Source organism: Microcebus murinus, chromosome 10 (genome assembly GCF_040939455.1).
Source record: "Microcebus murinus isolate Inina chromosome 10, M.murinus_Inina_mat1.0, whole genome shotgun sequence".
Taxonomy (NCBI): domain Eukaryota; kingdom Metazoa; phylum Chordata; class Mammalia; order Primates; family Cheirogaleidae; genus Microcebus; species Microcebus murinus.
Genome location: NC_134113.1, coordinates 94,567,742 through 94,591,115, shown reverse-complemented (window position 1 = coordinate 94,591,115; position 23,374 = coordinate 94,567,742). Strand labels below are relative to the sequence as shown.

General features: G+C 48.8%; 1 protein-coding gene and 1 long non-coding RNA gene across 2 annotated transcripts; one reads left to right on the top strand and one right to left on the bottom strand.

Annotated features, from left to right (window-relative positions):
• Positions 1-2,325: 2,325 nt before the first annotated feature.
• On the bottom strand, positions 2,326-15,639 carry C1RL (complement C1r subcomponent like). The gene is made up of 6 exons (XM_020287661.2): positions 15,510-15,639; positions 14,779-15,007; positions 7,744-7,933; positions 6,459-6,584; positions 6,240-6,314; positions 2,326-4,564 (listed from the first exon to the last, which is right to left on the bottom strand). Exons 1-6 carry the CDS (start codon positions 15,590-15,592, stop codon positions 3,792-3,794), a joined length of 1,476 nt encoding a protein of 491 aa, XP_020143250.2. The 5' UTR covers positions 15,593-15,639; the 3' UTR covers positions 2,326-3,791.
• Positions 14,902-22,414, top strand: LOC142873420 (uncharacterized). The gene is made up of 3 exons (XR_012921486.1): positions 14,902-15,027; positions 15,188-21,380; positions 22,126-22,414. It is a non-coding gene; the product is annotated as an uncharacterized LOC142873420 (long non-coding RNA).
• The last annotated feature ends 960 nt before the right edge of the window (positions 22,415-23,374 follow it).

The window sequence follows — 23,374 nt, the reverse complement described above, 5'->3', positions numbered from 1 at the left end:
ATAAACAAAAAATCTGAGTTTCCACTTTAATTTAGTTTTGGTTTTGAAATCCCTGTTGGTGATGCCACCTGCTGGCCCACATGGGAAGGGCTAAGGAAGGGGCGTCGGAAGTTTTAGGGACCAGAGAGCCTTGGGTTGGAGGCTTAGAGTCTTCAGTCTCTAAATCTGACGAAATTCTCCCTTCCTTCTTCAGAGGCTTTCCTGGGGCCGCCGCTGTGTTTAAGGGTTCCGACCCAAAGGGCAATGAGGATCACAGGTTGCAGGGCCTCGCTTCTCTGACCACCCTTTTCCATCGACCCCATTCTTGCTGCCCTCATTCAGGACGGGCCAGGGTTTCGACGCCCAGGATGAAGTGCCAGGAACAGCGGAGGGGAGACAGGCAGGTGGGAATGGACAGAGGAGAATGGAGTTCGGTTGCGTTGGGGCCCTGCCCGTCTTAGTCCTGAATGACAATTGCTGTGTCAGGGTCGCCCCCGGCAGCACTGGGCTTGAGACCCTCCCTCCCCAGCTCACTGAACCCTGGCCTGCCAACGAACCCGGCTCTTACAGAGGCCAGAGCAGCTCTGGAGGGGGTAGAACATCCTTTTTTCTGCAGCATGTGGTGGGCTCAGTGGCCAGGGCTTAAGCCAAGGGTGTGTGGCTGCAGAGCAAGAGGGACCCAGTCTTTGCTGAGAGGAAGCCGAGGCCCTGGATGGGGAGGGACTCCTGTCTCTCCTGTCCAACAAGCCATGCTGTCTTGCTTTAAAAGTTTGCTCTTTTAGAAGCCATTCTTTATCAATCCTCCATGGCTCCAAACACCCGGTGGTACTTTATCCCACGGTGGGGGTGGAGTGGGGGTTGGGCTGCAGAAGAGGCCTCTGCGCTCTCGTGCCTTTGAAGGCTCTCACTTGTTTCCCTTATTAGATGAACCCCTCCGTACCTCCACCCACCCATGCATCCATTTACGGGCTGCATGTTTAATGTGCAGGGCGCTTTCCCAGGCAACGGATTGCTAGGACTCACAAAGATGGGGCAGTTCCCCCTGGGGCAGTGACCAAGTCATCAATGAATGTGGTTGTAGAGCAGGCACAGGGAAGGTGCAAGGTTTGGAGGGTCTCTGGAGCAGGCTTATGTGTCAGAGCTGAGGAGTGAATCTGAAGGCAGGGCTGGTCCACGACTTGATTGTGATCTGACCCAAGGCCTTGTCAGGTCAGGAAAGACAAAAGAGAGGGGAGAAGGAAAGGACCAGCTCAGAGGATGAGAAGGAAGGGGAATCTCATCTAGCACACTGCACATTAGTACCCCATCAGCAACATGTGTGTGTGTGGCGCGCACGTGTGTGTGTGTGTGTGTTGCATGTTCATGATGGGCAGAGGGAGCAGGTAAGGAGGTGGTCCAAGAAGGTAAGTCTTAGCTGAAGCTCTGTCACCTGTCCACCATGACTGGAAAGTGGCCAAGCTGGACCTCGTTAGTTCAGTCCCAGCTCTGTCCAACCATCCAAGATGACTTTGACTCATCCATTTTTGTTATAATCTTGCTTTATACCAAGAATAGAAAGAAGAAACGGCCACATGAAGATTGCTCCTGCACTTGTTTTTTTTTTCAAATTATTTAAAAATAATTTACTTAAAATTAGTTTTATAAATATTCTGAAGGAAATCCCACGAAAAATAAAGTTTGCACTTGTTTTAAAATGGGTATTGAAGACATTGCCTGTTATTCCTTGTAGGGTTTGATTCTGGGGAAAAACATTTCTCTTTTAAGTCATGGTAGGTTTTCCCTATGGATATATCTCTATATGATTTATATTTCTAGGTCTAGAGATGTAGATGGAGATAAAGAGATGCAGATGCAGATCTACACGCACACATATAGGTATATCTTTTTTGTCTTGGCAGGAAGAAACTCATATTTTTTCAATAAGTAAAATAAAATAAATTAAAATGATACATGATTAAATAAAATTTAGTAAATAGAGAATAGGGGAAACCAAACAGCCAAAATCATACTGACCACAACCACCTTTGTTTCATATTTTGAGAACATTTTTAATAGTTTTCTTTATTGTGTGTGGGTTTAAAAAAACAGAAGTAACTACTTTATATACAACTTGGAATACTGCTATTTCTCAAAGAGAAAATTAACATTTGACCATATAGCAACTTGGCTCTCAACACTCACAAATTTGCTCTTCTTTCTGTTTTATGGTATTCATTTTCTATTTTTGTTGAATAGTTGTATTTTATTTGTATCTTTTGTCATGGCCCGTTTACAGGATGAACACAGAACATAAAACGAAAACACAGAACACAAAGAAAAATGCAGACACACATACAGACGGTTGACTTGAGTAATAATATACCAGGTCAGTTTTATTTTTATACTCTAAAAAATTAAAGTTAGTTCCTTATACATAACCACCCAGGCATTGCAGCAATGGCTATAAATTCTGGAATATGTAGCCTTAGGGAAGCAGATATCCCCTGACTCAAGGTTTCCAGGTGGTTGCTCTAGGCGCATAGATCATGGATTGAGATTAGCAAGGATGGGCAAGGCAAGCCACAGGGGGCATTTCTCATCCCCAGCTTTTCTTAGGGTGATCCCTTAAGATCTTCGGCTGAACCCCAGTGGCTTTGCCTGGCTTAGGTAGCCCCTCCCTTGAGGGGTCTTACCCATCATTGACTAATCAGCCATCTTATGGGGTGTACACAGCAATCACAGGAACAATGTGTTTATCGTGTGGCCTCCAGACCCCTAATGCTGTGGGGCGGGGCAGCTCTTGCTTATTTGCAACTCAGGTCCTTTGTTATGCCTCTAGGCAACAACCTTGTTTATCACAAGGACCTTGTCTGGAACACATTACTTTCAAATGCTCTGGGCAGAACACGTACATTACTCACTAACTTTAATTCTTAAACTAGGAAAATATATGTCAGTCTCCTACAATCTTTCACTGTAAATCACCTCAAATCTTTACTAAAAATCAAAGAGTTGGTCTTTTTAGGTGGAGCAGAGCCCTCAATAACGGGGGCACAGACTAGGGTGTGTGCAGGAACTTCAGTCCAGGGCTGGGCTGGGCTCACCTTGGTGTCTACAGGAGATGGGGCCAGCAGAAGAGTGTGAGCCACATGATGCTGTCTTCACAGAAGTAGGGATTCCCAGGGAAAGGGAACTGCAAGGACACAGGGACTGGGATGGGGAAGTGGGTGATCCAACAGGTCTTGAGGACAGTCACACACCAACGCTGGCACTTGGGCTAGTCAGTTTCCTCATTTGTGAAATGTGGATAATAACACATCCTTTGCAAATGCGGTGTGAGGATTAAGTGAAATAACACGTGGAACACGGGGCATGTAGAAGACATAAAACAAAAAGGGAGCTCTTAACTATAATTGCATCTAGGAGTTGTTGGTAGGAGGTGAAACTAATAGCTTGACTATTTGGAGGTCAACTAAAGGGTCTTCAGAATGTTTCAGAAATGCAATGCAATTAATACCTCTTTCTCCCTGCTCCACTTGAATAGGCGGTGAGAAGGTGACTCTTACACAGGTGAGTATAGAAGATGCCGTGTCAACAGATGGAGGTGGGGAGGGGGATTCTAAGGATGTTCGAGGTGAAACAGGGCTTCCCTGGGTGCAGTGCAAGTGTGCAGGGCGGTAGAGAGTGAGGAGAAGGGGTTGTGGGACTTGCTTTCTCCCTGGGCTGGTGTAGGCTTGAGGGGAGGAGGACTTCTCCCACAGCGGCTTGCTGCATCAGTGACTTGAACAGGGGCCCTATTCCCTGAGCTGGCTGGTCCCGCTCAGTGCCCAGGGTCAGTCCCTGCCATCCATCACTCCCTGGATCCAGTCCAGGTAGTTGAGCACTTTGGTGTAGAAGCCATACCCTGTGTTGCACCCGATGCCCCAGGACACGATGCCCGTGGCCACCCAGCGACGGGCATGATCGTCCCACACCACATAGACGCTGCCACTGTCCCCCTGGCAGACACCGTTCTTCTGTATCTCGTCCCCAACACAGAACATGTTGTCAGAAAACACCTCGGTCCTCTGCTTGCCTCGCAGCCAGGCCTCACAGGCCTCCCTCGGAGCCACGGGCAGCCTCGAGTACTTCAACTTAGTGGTCAGCCAGCCCATCTCCACACCAAACCCGCTGACGTAGCCCTGCACGCCACTGGCGTACAGGGTCTCGCTGTCGGGCAGACAGACGGGGAGGACGAGGGGGCCCAGGGGGACGCTGCGCTGGAGCTCCAGGAGGGCGATGTCCGCGTTGAAATTGTGCGACTCGTTCTGACGGTAGTCGGGGTGCACGACCACGCGGCGGACAGGGTAGCTCCCCAGTTTCAGCATCTCATTTATGTCGGTGTGGCCCAGGAACACGTGCACACTCAGCTTCCTCCTGAGAGAGACGCTGTCCTTGGGGAAGATGGTGTGGGCGGCGGTGAGGATCCACCTGTCGCCCAGCAGGGCCCCGCCCCCGCGGCCGTAGATGCTGGTAAAGGCTTGCCAGGGGAAGTTGCCCAGGTTGGCTCTGGGAGAACCAGGGGTCGTCTGGTTCTGGGCGACCGGGACGACTGGCCGTCCACAGACTGTGGGAGGAGAGGCAGGGTGAACGCTGGGCAGTGGCCTCAAGGCACACGGATTAAAGACCTACTTCCATGAAGAAGGCCCCGGGCCTGGCTCCACCTGGGGTCAGGACACTTGACCCGGTGCAGACCTACTTGTGTAGACCATGTGGGCAGACAGGGGCAGGAAATCAGGCAGGCTACTGGGCACGTATCCTGCATGGGACTCAGGACAGTGGACTGAGGGGCAGAAAGCACAGACGAGCACGCAGCCGGGGCTGGCTGTGCTGGGCCCGCCTCCTGCCCCCTCAGCCATCTTTAAGCCATTCCTTAGGCTCCTGGGGGGAGCACCCCAGGCCAAGTCATGTTGCAGGCAGTCTGTCTTCAGTGTCTCTTGCCGCTGTTTTCTGTGTCACTTCATCATTTGCAACATCTCCCATGACCACCTGCCTCCCCACACTCTCCCAAAGCACTGCGGGCCTTCAGGCTGCCCCTACAGTTTTCTGTGGATCGGATTGGGGTAGGAAGGCAATGCTTTGATTCAAAAGTGTGAATTTCAAAAACGGTGGACTTGAACCCTCATGTACTGCTGGTAAGATGTGAAATGGTGCAGCTGCCGTGGAAAACAGTCTGGCAGCTCCTCAGAAAGCTAAACGTAGAACTATTACATGACCCAGCAATTCTACTCCTAGGTACATGCCCAAGAAATGTAGAGACAGATGTTGATATAAAAACTTGTATACAAAGACTGATAGCAGCATTATTCGCAAGAGCAAGAAGTGGAAACAATCCAAATGTGTATCACTTGCTGAGTGGATAAACAAAATGCGGTGTATCCATACAAAGGGATATTATGTAGCCATAAAAAGGAATGAAGTACTGATACTTGCTATATAACATGGATGAACCCTGAAAAGATTATGCTAGTGAAAGAAGCCAGACATAAAAGGCCACATAGTTTGCTTCCATTCATATGAAATGTCCAGAATAGGTAAATCCATAGAGACAAAAAGTATGAGTGTCCCCAAAAGTCTCCATACTAAGGAAAAAACTTGTAAACATTTTCTAATGAATATTTTGTAAATAAAGGTACATTTAGCTACAATTTCCCATTTTTTCTATGTATGGCGACTTTTGGGACACCCTGTAGATTGTTGGATGCCAGTGGATGGGAGAGGGCAGAGTTGAAGGTACTGGAGTATTTTTGGGGAGTGATGGAAATGTTCTGGAATTAGTTATAATGGTTGCACAACATTGTGAATACACTAAATATTGTTGAATTGTACACTTTAAAGTAGTTAAATGGTGAATTTTATGGTGTGTGAATTTTATCTCAATAAAATTTTTTTTAAAAAATGGTGCCCTTTCTGGCACTGTGTGGTGTCTAGGTAGGGAGCTATTTTGGGGACAGAGAGCCTGTCTATATATCCTTAAAACACACCATATAAAGAGAGGATTTTCTCTTATTTCAGCTCATCTGTCCTCCTTCCTCCCTCCCTTGTCCATCTGATTAATTTTCTCCAGACTTTAATTTTCCCAGATACATTGTGATCCTGGAGGAGTAAGGGACAAGCTCGTTGCCTCTTCCTCACCTTCTGCGTTCTCTCCCCTTCAGAGCCCCGTGCCCCACACGTCCCAGTTACTGCTGGGGCTGGCTGGGGAAGCGGCCACTGGGACGCACTGGCAGGGAACTACTCACCAGGCACACACCGAGGAGCCTCCTCCCGGCCCTCTCTGTCCTTCCAGGTCCCGGGGGCCTTGCAGGTGAGTGTCCCTGAGGAGCAAAACGAGGGGAGGCCAAGGAACAGGCTCAGAATAGGAAGGTGTTGTGTTGACAAAGAAAGTGCTCAGAGGGCCTCAAGCCTTTGGGTGGCACTGAGGCACACGGAGGCCGCTTCCTCAGCAGGTGGGGACTCACCTGCTGCCACCGCCTGGTAATAGGGCTCCTGGCAGGGATTCTGGATCTCAGCAGGGCTGTCTCCAGGTGTGCTGATGGCCTCAGAGCCCACACTGGCCCAGCTGGTGGGCTGACGGCAGCTCACAGCTACAGGAAAGCAGCAGCCATTGGCCCTGCACAGATGTGCCCGCTGGCCTCCCAGGGGCTGATCACGGCCCGTGGCTGTATTTAGTTGGACCTGCACAGTGTTTCTTTAAAACCATTTTAACTAGTTTTCACCAATCAGATTGTCAACACTCAAAGAGTTTGAAAATAACTGTGATAAGTAGGGTATGGGGAAACAGACACTTCCATACATGGGTGGTGGTAATGGAAATTAGCAAAACCGTTTTGCAGGAAAATTTTAGCAATATCAAAATTAAAAGTGCAAATATTTTAAACCTAGAATTTACATTTCTAAAAATTTACCCTAAAGATATTTTCACACACTCAAAGATAGACGTATTATATGCAAGGATATTCACAGCAGCACTGTTCGTAGCAACAAAGTATCTACCAGTGGAGGACTGATTAAATTCATTAAGACACATCAGTCAAAGGGATTGATTGTATGTGGTCATTAAAAAAGAATCAGTCAATGCTAACCGTATAGATATGGGATGATCTTTAAGATATATTGCTTACTCATCTTCTACAGCTATCTTAAAAAAAGAAAAAAAAAAGATATATTGCTTAGTGAAAAAATGCCAAGTTTAGAGCATTGTGGATAGTATGCAACACACACAAACACACAATCTGTACTCAAATGGTATAAAATGTCTTTGGAAGAATGCCCAGGCAATGGGGAACAGGGTTGTTTCTGGAGGAGGTAACCAGGAGCCAAGGGCCAGAGATCAGAGAAAGGCTCATTTTTTAGCATGTTGTCTTTTTTTGTTATTGAAAATTTTATCTTGTGCATACATTATCCTTAAAAAAAAATCTGAGTCACCATTTGAAAATCTAGAATTTCACTTAAAAAAATCTTGATTTGGGGCATCTCTTCAAAAATGAGACGATCTGCAAACACTGGGCCTGTAAGTCTGCACGGAAACAACTGCTGGGGCCGGGCAGTGGCTGCCCCTTGACACGGCTGCCCCCAGCACCGTCCGGGCTGGGGCAGAGCTGGGTTGGGCCCAGGTGACCCTGAGCCCCCAGACTCAGCCATCAAGCCGTCTGGCACTCAAACTTCTACTTGTGGCTTCAAAATAGCAGGGGTCATGGCTGGGGGCAGAGGCTCCCTCCCTGCACCCCGAGTAGGGACACTCACCCACGGCTTGGTAGAGGGCCAGGAAGCCCCTGTGGAGGTGGGTGGCCTTGTCCTCTGAGGAAGAGTGTGTGTGGAAGGTCAGCCGCAAACTCCTCCCTGAGGACACAAACTCCCTCTGACCAGGAGGGCTGCCCAGAGGGGAGCCCTGCAGACCACAGAAGCGGCTCAGATCCGTCCCACCGGCTGAGATCTGAAAAGGGGAGGAGGGCGAGGGGCAGACAGCTGTGGGGGGAATCGGCACTCCTCGTGGTCACAGGTTCCATCCTCGGCACGACTCCAGCCCCGGCTAGGAGGTCCGTACCCCTCTGGGACTCAGAAGCCACACCTTGTGGAGCCTTCTTCAAGTAGCCTCCTGTTCCGTTATTGACTCCCAAGTTTCTTCAGGGCAGGACCACATACTAGACTATCTCTTTAGCCTACCTTAATTATCTCATAAAGCCCGCCACACTTTCCTTTTTTCAAGAAGCTCCTTGGGAACTCCAGTGTTCCACGATGTTCGCTGGATTGTACGTTCTGGGAAGGCAGGAACTACGTCTGTTTGGCTCACCACTGAGTCCCTGATGCTCAGTGTGGTGCCCATAGCCCCACGGCTGACTCGATGAATATACAGACACCGTTCCCCACCCAGCTTCTCCCGTCCCCACGCCACTCCCATCACCTCCACTTCCCCGAGTCACTTTCTATGGCCAACATCTGTGAAGCAATAAGACCACCTGCCAAGACCGAGCCCCCAGGGCCCCTGCCCTCTCCTGAGAGCCCTCCTCTCACGCCATGCACTGTAATTAAGCCTTCACCATGTGTGCGACTCAAGGGACACAAGTGTCCCCAGCGTGGGTGTGCTGGATGATGCTGTTTCACCCGGTGAGTTCTTAAAGCAGGTCGTCTCTGTTTTCATCCTTCTTTGATGGTCTCGCCCTGCTCAAATCCCTTCCTGTGGGATCCAGGGAAGGGCGATCTGGAAGGATCCCCTGGACTACGCTTCATGCTTTGTCTCTGTTCCGGCACACAGCCCACTGCGGGGCTCGCTTCATCTCAGACTTTCATGTTGATCCGCGTCTCCCCTCCACACCCTCATCCTCTGCAAGTCTCGAAAATTCCTCCACGACTTCGTCCAGCCCATCTCACTCTGATCATATTAACTGGGTAAAAGTTGGCAAGATTTTGCTTGGACAAGTTCCAATACTGATCTGTTCCTTAGAACATCCACAAATGTAACTCCCCACGTTAAAGAGACCTGCCTCCTGGGAGGAAGCACTTTGGTATAGGACACTGTGCTTGACCGATCCGTTTGGTTGTAAATCCCCCCAGTTTTCTTTATACTCTTTCTCATGAATTGTTAACTAAATAAAATCTCTTCGCATTCTAACTAGCAAAGTACAGGGCGTCCCAAAAGTCACCATGCATAGGGAAAATGGAAAATTGTAGGTAAATGCACCTTTATTTACAAAATATTCATGACAAAATTTTCCCTTTATAGTCTCCATACAAAGGAAAAATTTGTCACCTATAGAGTGAATGCACAACAGAAGTCCCAAGGCCTGTGTTAAATTCTAGACTCTGCTTCTGACTCCCTGTGTGACATGGGAGTCTCTCAAGCACCCAAGATCTCAGATCTCAGCTTTTTTCTCCTATAAATGGTCTGTGAGGCCTCTCCAGCTAGGCCATCTCGTTCTATGGGGTTCTCCAGCATCTGTGCTAAGAGCAGTAGTGAGGCTGACGCTAAATACCTGCTTATTCAAAATTCAATCTATGGTGGGTCCTACACATGGTAAGTGTGGGTTTCACTTGTTCTTTCGCGTATTCCTTCAACAAAATTTACTGATTATTCACTATGTGTGAGACACTGCGCTAGGTGCTGGGGACACAGATATGACTAAGGCTTAGTTCTGCTACCAGAGAGCCCACAGTCTGGCTGAGGACGTTGACAAGTGAAAAATGAACTGGACTGTAGTGTATTGAATTCTGCATTTGTGGTATGCGTGTTTGACTTGCTCTGGGAGCAAAGAGGAGGGAGGAATCCTATTCCTGAACTTGAACTCTCTCAATGACAAGGGAAGAGTTGGTCTGGGATGAAAATTTTCCATGATTTAAGAGGAACAGGCCACATGGTAGGTACTCAATAGACATAGGCTGAATTGAACAAAGCATGGCCCTAACTGTTAAATCTGAAGCAATAAATACTTGCATTTATCTCCTCTTCCACCATAACCCTCACTAACCTGACAGCAAAGGGATAAAATGGTATACATATTCAAGGACAAAGAAAGGAGAGGAGATGACAGCAGGTGGCAGGTATGAAGACATTTTAGAAGATGGAATGGAGACATACAAGTGGCAACTTGAGTGTGCAAAGGTGGGAGCAGGTTCCCATCACAGAGCCCTGGGGATTGGGGGCACTGAGAACCCGGGGACAGGAGGTAGGGATGAGAGAAGGGCTCGCAAGGGGACAGCAGGTGGGAAGCCTGTGAGGGAGACCTAGAATCCACATCCTCATGAACACCCTGTGCATCCAGGCAGCCCCCGCTGGCCCACCCTACCAGAAGGCCTGAGCTCACTTGAACTAGCTTCTGCACTTGGGGGAATGCACCTCCATTGTATACCAAAAGCTGCACCTCCCCGGTTTGCTAAAAAATAAATAAATAAATAAAATAAAAAGAAAGAAAGAAAAAGAAGAAAGCGTGGACTTGGGGTCCCTTGGTGCACTTGATACGGGGGTGAAGGCCAGCACAGCAGGTCCTTGAATTTCATTATTTCATGCAATGTCATTTCTTTCTAACATTGATGAGAAAAAAAAAATCACTTCCTGGCTGGGGCCACCGCCTGGGTGGAGCCAGCACGCTCTCCCCATGTCTGTGTGGTTTCCTCCGGGTACTCTGGCTTCCTCCCACGTTCCAAAGCTGTGGCTGTTAGGTGAACCGGTGTCTACATGGTTGCAGTGTGAGTCAGTGTGGGCATGTGAGTGTGCCCTGCCTCGGGCTGGTTCCCCCACTTGACCCGGAGCTGCCCAGACAGGCTCTAGCTACTCAAGACCCTGAATGGGAGTAACTGGGTAAATAACTGTCTTACTTGTTTTTATTTATCTTTCTTAAATGTATGCATGGCTTACATTTATTTCAGTGTTTAATATCAGAAGTGTTTTGGTTTTTATTTAGAAGTTTGATGATGTTTTAGTGACCTGAAAAACGCCGTAGGGACTTCACTCTTGTTTATAGCAATTAGCAGATGGTCAATTGGTTTCATCCTGTGTCGTTTCTCTTAAAGGCACAATTTCCATCGTTCTATAGACAACGTCAAGGAGGACTCAGTGTACTGAAAGCAGAGAGACTGAATGAGGGTCTACCTGTCAAACAGTGAGATGCACTGCTCTCCCCCAAACTCCTTTCCTAGCTGGGGGCCCTGAGTTGAAGACTGCAGAGTCCTCTCTGGGGACAATGGGTGTCCCAAAAGAAAAAACTTTTATATTTTGACAGTTGGGAGGCCCACAGATAGCACAACTAGGTCACCCTGTTGATAACCCTATTTTCAAAGCTATCATCTGACAAATTTTAGCTACCTATATAGAACTTGCAATCAGCATTTTAGTGCTTCACTATTAAGTATGAATGGACAATCAGTATTATTGGCATTGTAGGGAAATCTCTAACCCAAAAAGCAGAGACCAAAACAAACAGTAAAAAGGAACTTGGATGAAGTAGAGATAGTGGGAACAAAAGAAACATTTAAAAATAATCCCAAAGTAGGGAAAAGAGTAGATATTGCATCTACGAAACAAGAATAATACTCTACAAAAAGGTACGTTTAGAAAATAAGAATGAGCCCTTAGAAATGAAATAATATGTCAGCAGGAAAAAAACATTAATTAAAAAATCTTGGCCAGCTGTAGTGGCTCATACTGTAATCCCAGCACTCTGGGAGACTGGAAGGAAGGCAGGAAGACTGCTTGAGACCAGGAGTTCAAAACCAGCCTAGGTACCGTGTTTCCCCAAAAATAAGACAGGGTCTTATATTTATTTTGCCTCAAGAAGACACCCTAGGGGTTATTTTCAGGGGATGTGTTATTTTTCCCTCAAAGTCTTAGCCTGCAGCACGCACAGGATGGCCAGGACCTGACAGGGGGAGCCGACCTTGTTGGTGGGGCTTGTTGGGTGACCTTTCCGGTCACCTCTGAGACAGTAGCTGTCATGATGGAGCAGATGCGAAGGGCTGCTCGTCTTCTTTACTGCTGGGTGACCAAATGCGTGGGTTGTGCAGATGCGCTGCGTAGCCACGCCCATCACTAGGTCTTATTTTCGGGGTAGGGCTTAAATTCTTATATTGTGCAAATGCTTAGAAATCCTGCTAGGGCTTATTTTATGGGTAGGTCTTATTTTCGGGGAAATACAATAACATAGGGGGACCTTGTCGACACACAAAATTAAAAAAAATAATTAGCCAGGCATGGTGGTGCATGCCTGTAGTCCCAACTACTGGGACTGAGACAGGAGGATTGCTTGGCCGAGGAGTTCAAGGCTGCAGTAAGCTGTGATTGTGCCACTACACTCCAGCTGGGTGACAGTGTGAGAGCCCTGTCTCTTAAAAAAAAAAAAAAAAAAAAAAAGATGAAGAAATATCCCAGAAAGTGGAATAAAAAGACAAAGAGATAGAAAATAGAACAGATAACAAAACTAGAGAATCAGTCCAGAACATAAACAGCTGAATTACAAGAGAAAGAGAAAATAAAGAAAGCAGACATTTTGAAATTATTAAAGAAATAATACAAGAACATTCCCAGGATTGAAGGACTAGATTAAAAGAGTCTCTAGAGTAAAAAAGCTGCACAATGAGTGAAAAACAACTGGCAGCAAGGCCCGTCATAATCAAAGTCTGGAAACTGGTAATAAGGAAAATATTCCAAAAGTTCTAGAGAGAAAAAAAACTACGGATCAGGAATGATAATGCCATCAGACTTCTTAACAAGTCTAGACCTAGAAGACAATGTCATCAAAATTCTGGGAGAAAGGGGCTTCCAATCTAGAATGCTATACCCAGATCAACTATCCATCCACTGTGAGGGGAGAACTAAGACACTTAGGGACATGTAAGATTGTCTAAAATTTACTCTAACACACCCTTTCTAAGGAAGCTATTGGAGAATGTGCTTCTCCAAAATAAGGGAGTAAACCAAGGAGAAAGGTATGGAATTCAGGTTGAGCACAGGACCGGTCAAGGAAATTCCCAGAAAGAGGGAGAAGGGAACTCCGAGAATGTGTGGAGGCTTACAGCACAAAGAACTCAGACTGTGGAAATAAATCATCAAGAGACCTTCAGGAGGGGTGTCACCAATAAAAAGGAGGACTAAGAGATTGAAATCTGTGCCTGACTATTTCAGGAAAAGATTTATTCTTCCAGTTAAGAGTCTGGGGAGATTAGTTACAGAAAGAACTAAGCAAACTAAAAATCAAAACAAAACCAAACAAAACTCCCAAGGAACTCCAGGTAATTATTGATTTCTGGGAAGCCCAAAAGTTGGAGAAGAAAGGGAGTATAATTGCCACATAACACGTACTCAGATGTGAATATTTTGCAGTCATAACAATGTAAATTGTAAATCTAGAAGTAACTAAAAATGATAACTAGGCATACTGAGAGAATGGGGGAGGGAAATGTGGATGGTGAAGATCTAAGATAAAGCTAGTCCTCATCTTTTACACTGTCGTTTAAGGTTAATAGAAAATATGTAAAAATAAAAGTGAAAAATAAAATAGAACAGAATGTTTTTATACATATGAAGATAAATACCAGATGAAACAACTACAGGAATTGGAAATGACTGCCTCTGCGGTGCAGCATTGGACGGGAGTAGTCTGGAGACCACTGTTTTTCATTATAAGCCTTTTCTGTTTTTTAAATGTTTATTTATTTTTTTAGAGATAAAGTCTCACTCTGTCACCCAGGCTGCAGTGCAGGGGTGTGATCATAGCTCATTGTAACTTCGAACTCCTGGGCTCAAGTGATTCTCCTGCCTTAGCCTCCCAAGTAGCTGGGTCTACAGTTGAGCATCACGACGTCTGGTTAATTTTTTTTTTTCAGAGACAGGGTCTTGCTATGTTGCCCAGGCTGGTCTCACCATAACTTTGAACTCCTAGCCTCAAGCAATCATCCCGCCTCAGCCTCCCAAAGTGCTTGGATTACAGACATGAACCACTGTGGTTGGCCAAACTCTAATTTTTAAAACATTATATGTGTGTTTTATTTTGATACAAATAAAATTTAAACCAAAAGACAATGTAGGCCGGGCGTGGTGGCTCACGCCTGTAATCCTAGCACTTTGGGAGGTTGAGGTGGGCGGATTGCTCGAGGTCAGGAGTTCAAAACCAGCCTGAGCAAGAGCGACCCTGTCTCTACTATAAATAGAAAGAAATTAATTGGCCAACTAATATATATAGAAAAAATTAGCCGGGCATGGTGGCGCATGCCTGTAGTCCCAGCTACTCGGGAGGCTGAGGCAGGAGGATCACTTTAGCCCAGGAGTTTGAGGTTGCTGTGAGCTAGGCTGATGCCTCCGCACTCACTCTAGCCTGGGCAACAAAGTGAGACTCTGTCTCAGAAAAAAAAAAAAAAAAAAAGACAATGTAAACTATTATTCTTAAAATGTCCATATTTGAATGATGTCCTTGTCCTAAGAAGTTTTGTGAAGCTCCTCTGAGCTGAGTGGGAACAGTTACTTAACCTTTTGCTCTTACTTATGCCCAGCTTCCTAACCTGACGGAGCGGTCACTCAACCAATACGTGATGACATATGTTTAACGACTGATGTTGAGTCGCCGACTCTGACTCTGCAGACTTGCCATATTTGTGTGTAAGTCTTCCAAATGCAGGGCCTGACTGCGGCCTCTCCTTCACCCTGTGGGGCCCACGTGGCAGCCGCGGAGGAGACCCGGGGACGCTGTGCCCTGACCCGGGCGCTTCGGGCCTCCTCTAGATGGGTGATTCCGCGCACAGCCGCCTCCCTCCGCCCTCCCCAGAGTCCCTGCAGGACCCCTGCCCCCGGCTCACTGTGACAGAGTCCCGTTCACAGTCCCGGGACGGCTCCAGGTCGAAGTCCTGGAACACGAGTCTCACGGCAAAGCCCTCTGGGGCCTCGATATCCACGGTGCTCTGTTGGCCTTTGACATATGGCTCTGGGTACCCGGGGGACGTCAGCTGCTGGGATAGCTGCTGGGCCGAGAGGACGGAGCCCTGCGTGGGGCAAGCCTGGAGGACTCCCCAGAGGAGCAGCCACCACCTGCGAGTCGGGAGGGCAAGGTGAGGCCACAGAGGTGCCTGAGGCCTGCGGATTAGCAGGAGTGGGGGCGGGCAAAGCTAAGGGGTGGAGGGGCCTGAGCAAGGCAGCAGCGATGGTGGTCTCCGTCAGCCCTGAGGCCGGGGCACTTCTTCTACCCCCTTTTCACGCCACCCCCTACAGCCTCCCGCTCAGCTCCTGGGAGGTCTCATCCAGAGGAGAGCTGCTCTCTGCTTCAGCAAACTCCGCCCCCCCTGGGATGGAGGATCAACCGTGGAACAAGTGAGGGACGTTTACTGGGAAGATGCTTCCTGGCTCGGACCACTGAACCCGACCACCCCCAGGCAAGGCTCCAACTCCCCGGTGGACTGACTGCCCCGTGCATGTGCGTGCGTGCGTGCGCGTGCGTGCGCACGTGTGCGTGCGTGCACCTACGCCCTCCTGTCCTCCCTCCCCCTCTCCACAACCTGCTCTCCAGGCCTGGCAGGGGGCACAGCACACTCACATCTTGCCCGGGCAGCCTGCCGAGTGAGGGCGTCTCCAGGGGTAGTTCCCCCACTCTGCGGCCAGGCATCTGGAACTGGACATCTGGGACCTGCGGGAGAATTGGCCCAGGCTCAGGCACAAAGGGTAGAGAAGGCCCTTGGGGGAGGAGGAAGTTACTGGAAATGACCTGGGTAGTTACTTAACTCCGCCAGTTCCCTTTTTCGAATTCTCTGGGTTGGGCGCCACCTGCTGTCTGCCTCGGGAATAGCGCCCCACCGCAGCGTGGAGAAAAACATCCCCCAACCACGCGGGCCTTCAGCCATCAGGTGGGAGGGCGCCGACTCTCGACTCTTTTGTACTGTTTAAAACTAATTTTTACTATGTGCGTGTACCACACCTGGTATGGTGGCTCCTGTGAGTTCCAGCTGCTGCCTTTCATGGGCCATGTCTGCCCCTCTCTGACCTTCCGCTCACCGACGTTTCCAGCCTGCTGCCAGCAGAAATGGAAGTGCTCCACCCGTGCCCTTGAGTTTTCTCTTCCTCTCACGCCTCACCAAGTCTGGGTGGAGAGCATGCACTTACTTGGTCTTCTGAATCCTGCCCACAGCCTCTGGAGGCTGCTTGTCCCACGGGGTCAGGCCTGGAGTCTAGTGCAGGTGTCCCTGAGTCCCCAGCCCAGCCATCGTCAAGCTTCTGCGGGCACATGCCAGGGCCGTGGCTGTCCTCACTGCCTCAGGGACTGGAGAACCCAGGCCAGCCGTCTGACACTGTCTAGGGGCGCGCTGGAGGAGAGGAGGAGAAATACCTTTAAGGGAACTTCAGGGCAGGTGAAATGACTGACTATTCTGATGTCCATGGGGCTGAGTGAGGGGTTTCCTGGGTCATGGGAGTTTCAGTTTTAAAGTAGGGGAGCTATGGGCCAACCAGGACAGGTGGTCACCCTAAATGGTCAGGGGTTAAAGTGCTGGGGTGAGGCTGGGTGAGAAAGAGGACAGGGAGCCGGGAGGGTAAGGGGCAGGGCCACACACCTGCAGCCGGCGCCTGGGGCAGACGGGGCCTGGTGTGTGCCTGCTTTGGGGAAATCTAACACTTTGAATATGAGGGCCTGGTCCCACCCAGGTCCCGTGGCTGCAGTGTGTGTCGGGATCAAGGGCAGGAAGCCTCTGGGGACATGGGACTGGAGAAGGAGCCTGGTGGCTGTATGGACCACTGGTCACTGCAGGGCCTGTGGGCTGGGCAGTCGTGCCCTGTCGTGTCTTCAGCATCACCTCTGCTGCCCCGGGGCCTCTTCTCCAGCTGGCAGGGAGAGAGCAGTGGCTGTTGCTCCACAGCTTGTAGCCTGGGCAGGAGAAGCAGAAGTAGTTACTCAAGTAATTACGGCATAGACTCTTCAGGGCTGGCACTGTATGGGATGGCACACAGGTCCATGGCGTGGGGGCATGGGGAGGATGAGGACTGGAGCTGTGGGGAGGGAAGGGGAGCAGGTCTGAGAGAGAGTGAGCACTCCTTCCTTCATTTCATCATCACCAGAAGCTTTTGCTCACCTTGATCTGTCTGGGGCACAGGTAGGTGCTAGGATAGGCTCCACGCTCTACAGGTGTGTTGTCCTCTCATCGTGTTATGCCTGGCTCATGACTAGGTTGTAAGCTATTTAAGTGTCTCAGGTATTTCTACCTTTGTTACTCCAAACAATGCATGCATGGAGTAGACTCCAGGCAGCCTAGCTAAGCTTAGAAAGAACTGAACTTAGATTCGAGCTATTGCTCAGCTCAAGATAGTTTGCAGCTTGAGTAAAGCCAAGTTAACTTGAAAAAAATCAATACTCTTTGGAGGCACATCCCAGAATCTGTAGTTTTTATAATGTATCAATCACTGTATCTAGGACACAATCCAAAATTACTCAAAGAATAGACAGGAAAAATAAACTATGCTCAAGAGGAAAGACAATAAACAGAGATGATCCCCCAAGATGACCCAGATGTTGGAGTCAGTACACTAGGATTTTAGCACACAAAGATGCAAAGAAAAATATGCTCATAATAAAGAAAAATGATAGGAAACAGAAGCAGAGAAATAGAAACTTTAAAAATAACCAAATTTAAATTCTGGCATGGAAGTCGTAATATATGAAATAAAAATATTCATTAGAGGGGCTTAATAGAAGAATAGAGATGGCTGGAGGGAAAGTCAGTGAACTTGGAGAGAGGTAGATAGAAATTATCCAATCTGGTGAACAGAGGAAAAATGTTTTTAAAAATGATTAGAAATTCAGGGACCTGTGGGACAATATAAAGATCTCTAATACATGTGTTCTTGAAGTTTGAGAAGGAGAGGAGACAGAGAATGAGGCAGAAAAAATATTTGAAGAAATAATGGCTAAAGACTTCCCAACTTTGGCGAAAAACATATTTTCAGATTCAAGAAGCTCCGTAAACCCCAAACAGAATTGGAAATAAAAAACAAAAAAAGCACAGCTAGGCACATTATGGTAAAACTGCTGAAAACCAAAGACAAAGAGTAAATCTTGAAAGCATCCAGGGAAAAGGGACACACCGTACACAGAGAACAACATTTCCACTGTCACTGTTTTTTTCATCAAAAACAACATAGGCCAGAAGATGGTGGAACATCTTTAAAATGCCGAAAGAAAAAAAAGTCAGTCCAGAATTGCTTTCCCAGTGAAAATATTCTTCCAGAATAAAGATGAAATAAAGCCATTTTCAGATAAAAGAAAACAGATTTTTGCCATCAGCAGATCTGCACTATGAGAAGTGCTAAAGAAAGTTCTTCAAGGAGGAGGGAAATGAAACCAGGTGGAAGAGCAGAGCTATAGGCTGGAGTAGAGAAATGGTAAATTTGTAGGTAAATATAAAAATTTTCTTCTTAATGTCTTTAATATATATGTAACTGGTGGGGTGTGGTTTCGCATGCTTGTAATCCTAGCACTTTGGGAGCCCAAGGGGGGAGGATTGCTTGAGGCCAGGAGTTTGAGACCAGCCTGGGCAGCATAGCGAGACCCTGTCTCTACAAAAAAATAGCTAGGTATGGTGGCTGGCCTGTAGTCCCAGCTACTTGGGAGGCTAAGGCAGGAGGATTGCTTGAGACCAGGAGCTTGAGGCTGCAGTGAGTTATTAACGTTGTATGTGGGGCTTATGACACATGTAGATGTAACATATATGAAAACTATAGTGTAAAGGATGAGAAGATGGACCATATGGTTACAAGTGTCCTTCACGTTAGTGAAGTGATATGACATGAACTCTAAGAAGACTGACAAATTAAGGATGCATGCTGTAATTCCTAGAGCAGTGGCTCTCCACATGTGGTCTGTGAGGACCCATCGTCTCTAAGATTCTTTCAGAGGGTCTGTGAAGTCAAAATTGTTTTCATAGCAAAGCGAAGATGTGATTTGCTGTTTTCTCTTTCATTCTCTCATGAGTATACAGTGGCGTCACTTGAGGCACCCTGATGTGTGAAGAAGACTTGTCCCCTGATAACTGGCAGGGTGGGTGCTTGCGTATCTTTGTGTTTTTAAAATTTCTCAGTTTTAATTTCTAATACAGCACATATTAATAGCTATAACCTGCATAAGGAGAAGCTCTTTGGGGTTCTCAAATGTTTTAGGATGTAAAGGTAGAGGAGAGCTGCCCTCGGGCAGCCCTGCTGGGGGAAGGGCCAAGAGCTGCAGCCAAAAGGCCAATAAACAAATGAACATGGACTTTTGAACTCTGAACGGCTTCAGGCTGGGGCACTTGTTTCTGATGGCGTGACCTATGAGACATCTTCCTGGTTTGTTGGGTACCGAGGGGTTCCCTGGGACACGGGGTTTTCAACATTAAAACTGGCTCAGTCCCAGGCAAACGAGGATAGTTGGTCACCTTATTTCTAGTGCTTCAGTCGTTGACTTTGGTCCCTTTCGTTTATGGGAATGTGAGCCCCAGCCCAGCAAAGAGCACAAGCCGCATCTGCTCTATGCTAAGGCCCCCACGGGCGAGAGGCGGAGATCCCGGGCGTGCTCAGTAAAGGAGGCAAGCTCCCAGGTTGTATTAATGAGTATACTGTGTTCACAGAGAAAACATCCATGAGAAAAATCTAAATGTCATTAGAGTATAGGGTTATGGATGATTTAAACAATGTTTCTGTATTTAGTGACATTTCTGTAATATTATTTAATCACTCTAACAGTTACAAAATAACATGTATTTAAAACTATACTTTTTTGTGACCAGACAGTCCTTTCTAAACCAGACAGGATTAGAAGAATGAGGTCACGGATCCTGAAGACGATGCTAGATTCTGGCTCCAGGGGCACCTTTAATCCACATGATTAATGAAGAAAGAAGTTTTTGTCCTTGGATATAAACTTAGGCTGGGCATGGATCCTTTCCCTGACTTTATTTCTGCAGGTCCTGTTGGTGCTGCCCCCTGCTGTCTTGCAAGGAGAAGGGCTGAACAGAAGGGATCTCTGTTTTCCTGGCCTTACTTATCTGCAGCCTTCGTCAGACCCAGCATCTAGAGAGGAGTTTGTTCTCTCTGGAAATCCAAACAGCCACAGGGGAGCTGGGGCCATTCCTGTCCGCAGTCTCCCTGTCTTGTCTTTAGACACCTGGCCTCGGGCCGGGGCACTCTGAGGCTTCTGTGCCCAGGGCCAGGGAAGCAGGGAGATTCGGGAGCTGGGTGGAGAGGGGAGGTCCCTGAGTCCCCCGGGCTGGGACCCTGGGCTTCTGTCCTGAATGGTCAGTCGAGGTGTGGACACACCATGGATTTAGGGTAGAAGGGTGGCCCTGATGAGACTTGGGTCTGTCCTGCATGCTCCCCATCCCCAAATCATCTCAGGCTTGCAAGTCAAGGCCTTGGCTTCCGTAGGTTATGGACACGTGGGTGGCAGCCAAAGCAACCCCAAAGGAGTGCTGGTCACCAGCCCTAGCCCTCAGGCCCACCCTTCCCACTTGGTCAGTGTCCGTCTAAAGTCTCAGTCGATCATGCCCCTCCTGGGCTTTAAATCTTCCACGATTGCGCTCTCTGATCCACTCGCCTGTTGGGCAGGTTCTTTCTCCTAACCCGGCTCTGTGTGACACACCTCCACGGTGACATCCCTCCGTCCCTCTGCCTTGCGTGTGTGTTCCAGTCACACTCATGATTGCATGGTTTCCCAAATATGTCTTGCATTTGCACTTGTGACTCCTTGACCAATACCATGATCTTCGGTCATCAGAGACCAAACGCAGCATAACATAGTGGCTAAAGGGGTGGGCTTCTATGCCAGAGTCACCAGGTTCAAGTCCAGGCACTACCATACGTGCAATTGTGGCCAGCTTATATAATTTCTCTGTGCCTCCAAATAGCCTCATCTGAAGAACAAGGATGAGGACAACAGTCCCCACACCAGAGGGTTGTTATGAGGATTAAATGAGTTAATAACTGAAACTGCTCAGGAGAGTGCCTGGCATTTGGCAGACAATAAATATCTTTACTTGCTTAGTGAGGGAAAATATTAATAGCAAAATGGTTAGGTCAGTTGTTCTCAACCAGGAGCAATTTTGTTCCCTTGGGGACATTTGACAGTATCCAGAGATTTTTTTTTTTTATAAGCAGGGGAGGCTGTTACTGGCATCTAGTAGAGGGAGGCCAGGGATCCGCTAAGGACCCCACAATGCGCAAGGCGGCACCTCCACAAAAAAAGCATCTGGCCTCAATGTCAACAGTGCCGAGGTTGAGAAACCCCGGGTTGGGCGGTCAACTCCGATCTGTTTGGGTTCAAGTTCCAGCTCTGCCTTTTATTTGACAGATAACCTTTGGTAATTACTTAAACTCTCTGTTCCTTAGTTTCCTTATCTGTCAAATGGGGTCAATAATATGGAATTGGGTTCTTGAGAGGAGTAAATGCCTGGTAAGTAGTGATCGGGCCACGGATACCTCCCTCCTCGCGCCTTCTGGGAAGCCCTTTGTGACTCGGGGGGATTGCTTCCCTGTGCTTGAGGCCGCCTGAGCATGTCTTGATGCATGGTAACCTCCTGTCCACCTGTCTGTCCTCCCCACTGGACTGTGGGCTGCCTGGGGAGTGACTTTGTCCTACCGGTTACAGCAGCCCCAGCACTGAGCCCAGCGCCCGGCGCCTACAGGTCCCCGCCTGTGTCCGTGGGTGAGTTCTTGGGATGGGGCAGAGAAGAAGAGGAGAAGTATGCACCGGCTGTCGGAGCCTTCGAGGAAGGTGCCTGGGGAGGAGGGGAAGCAGGTGGCAGACAGGTGTGTCCGAGAGCAGGGCTTGGCCGTGGAGGCAGATGGTCTGAGCACAGCCTCCCATTGACTGTTCTCTGGTGAGCGCTGTGGCCACCGCCACGTGACCTGGCCCTGCACTGTTGGTACGCTGTTGGAGAGAGCAGCCCCGCGAGCGCAAGGAGGAGGATTCTGCCCTGGAGAGGGTCCGGCTGGTCCTCACCTGGGGTCTACCATTTGGTCACAGGGCTTCTGGAAGTAGTGGCAGGTCTGGGTCTCTGGGCATCCAGCTCCTTCTGGGTGACATCAGAAGCTCCCAGTGGCAGGCTGGGGGCTGCCCGTAGTCTCTGACTGTCAGGGAGAGCACGGGGCAATAGAGAGCCATTGTAACACCTTCCCACGTAGCCTCCTCCTCTCAGTCTCAGATTTGGCTCCAGCTGATGGCCTGCGCACGAAGCCTCCTTTCACCTGCACCTCTCCAGCTCGCTCAGCCCCTCCAGCAGAGACGCCTCTGGCCGCAGCATCACCGTTGGCCCCAGAGGGATCGGGAGGTCTAACCCGCTATCCAGGGTGGCTCCTCCCGCCCCGCAAGTCTGGCACATGTCCTCCCCGTCACTGCTGCGGGGCTTCAGGCCCTGTTGCTCTGTGCTCCACACAATCTGTCCGTCCGCTTCCTACCGGTAAAGGTCTGGTGCCATCTGAGCTGTCCTCCCTGCCTCTGGGTGCTCATTCTGCTTAATGACGCGAGGCACATTAAGTCGTATTCTGCTGTACTTGCCCTTTTGAAGCCATGGAGTGAGGCTACACCTGTGAAAGGGGCGGGGTACTACCTGAAGATGCCAGACATTCGCTTTAGCAATTACCTAGGGAAGGGTGGTTCTCAGACAGTACTCGGGCAGGCGGACCTCAGAGAGGAAGGGAAGGGGACAGCTGCCTGACTCTGAACTTCACTTTAGACTCCTAGAGGGACAGGTGCTGAGATGTGGGCACCGGGTGCTTAGATGGCATCTGGGCTGAGAGGCAGGACTGTGAGCCCTGAGCCTTTTTGTGGCTGGGCATATTTTCACTGCCCTAAGTCACCCTGTTCTTTTGCCTGCTTGGTGCATATTGAGGCCATGGTGCTAGGATGGGGGTCATTTGTGATGAAATTCAAGGTTGGGAACATGTATCAGTTACCTGTGGTGGTGTGATAAATCACCCCCACAATTAGCAGTTTAAAATGGCAATCATATTATTCCTCACCGTTTCTGAGGGTCAGGAGTCCAGAAGTGGCTGCGATAGGTGGCCGGGGCTCAGGGTCTCTCACAGGCTTCTGTCCAGTGTGGGCCGGGGGGGGGGGCAGCTGATGGCTGCCCTCTGATGGCTGCACTGGAGTGGGAGGCAGCTTCCAGGACGGCTCCCTCGGCTGTGGGCAGGAGGCCTTAGTTCCTTGCATGTGGCCTCCTTGTAGGGTCCTCGCGTGTCCTATGGACTGGTGGCCGGCTTTCCCGAATGATAAGATAGAAAGAGCAAGGCGGGGGCCAAAATGTCTTTTATGATCCAGCCTTGGAAGCGACACAGTATCACTTCTGCCATATTCTATTGGCACATTCTATCTATACCCTGATACAGTGTGGGAGGAGATGACACCAGGACAGGACTACCAGGAAGCAGGCAGGGGTCGCTGGG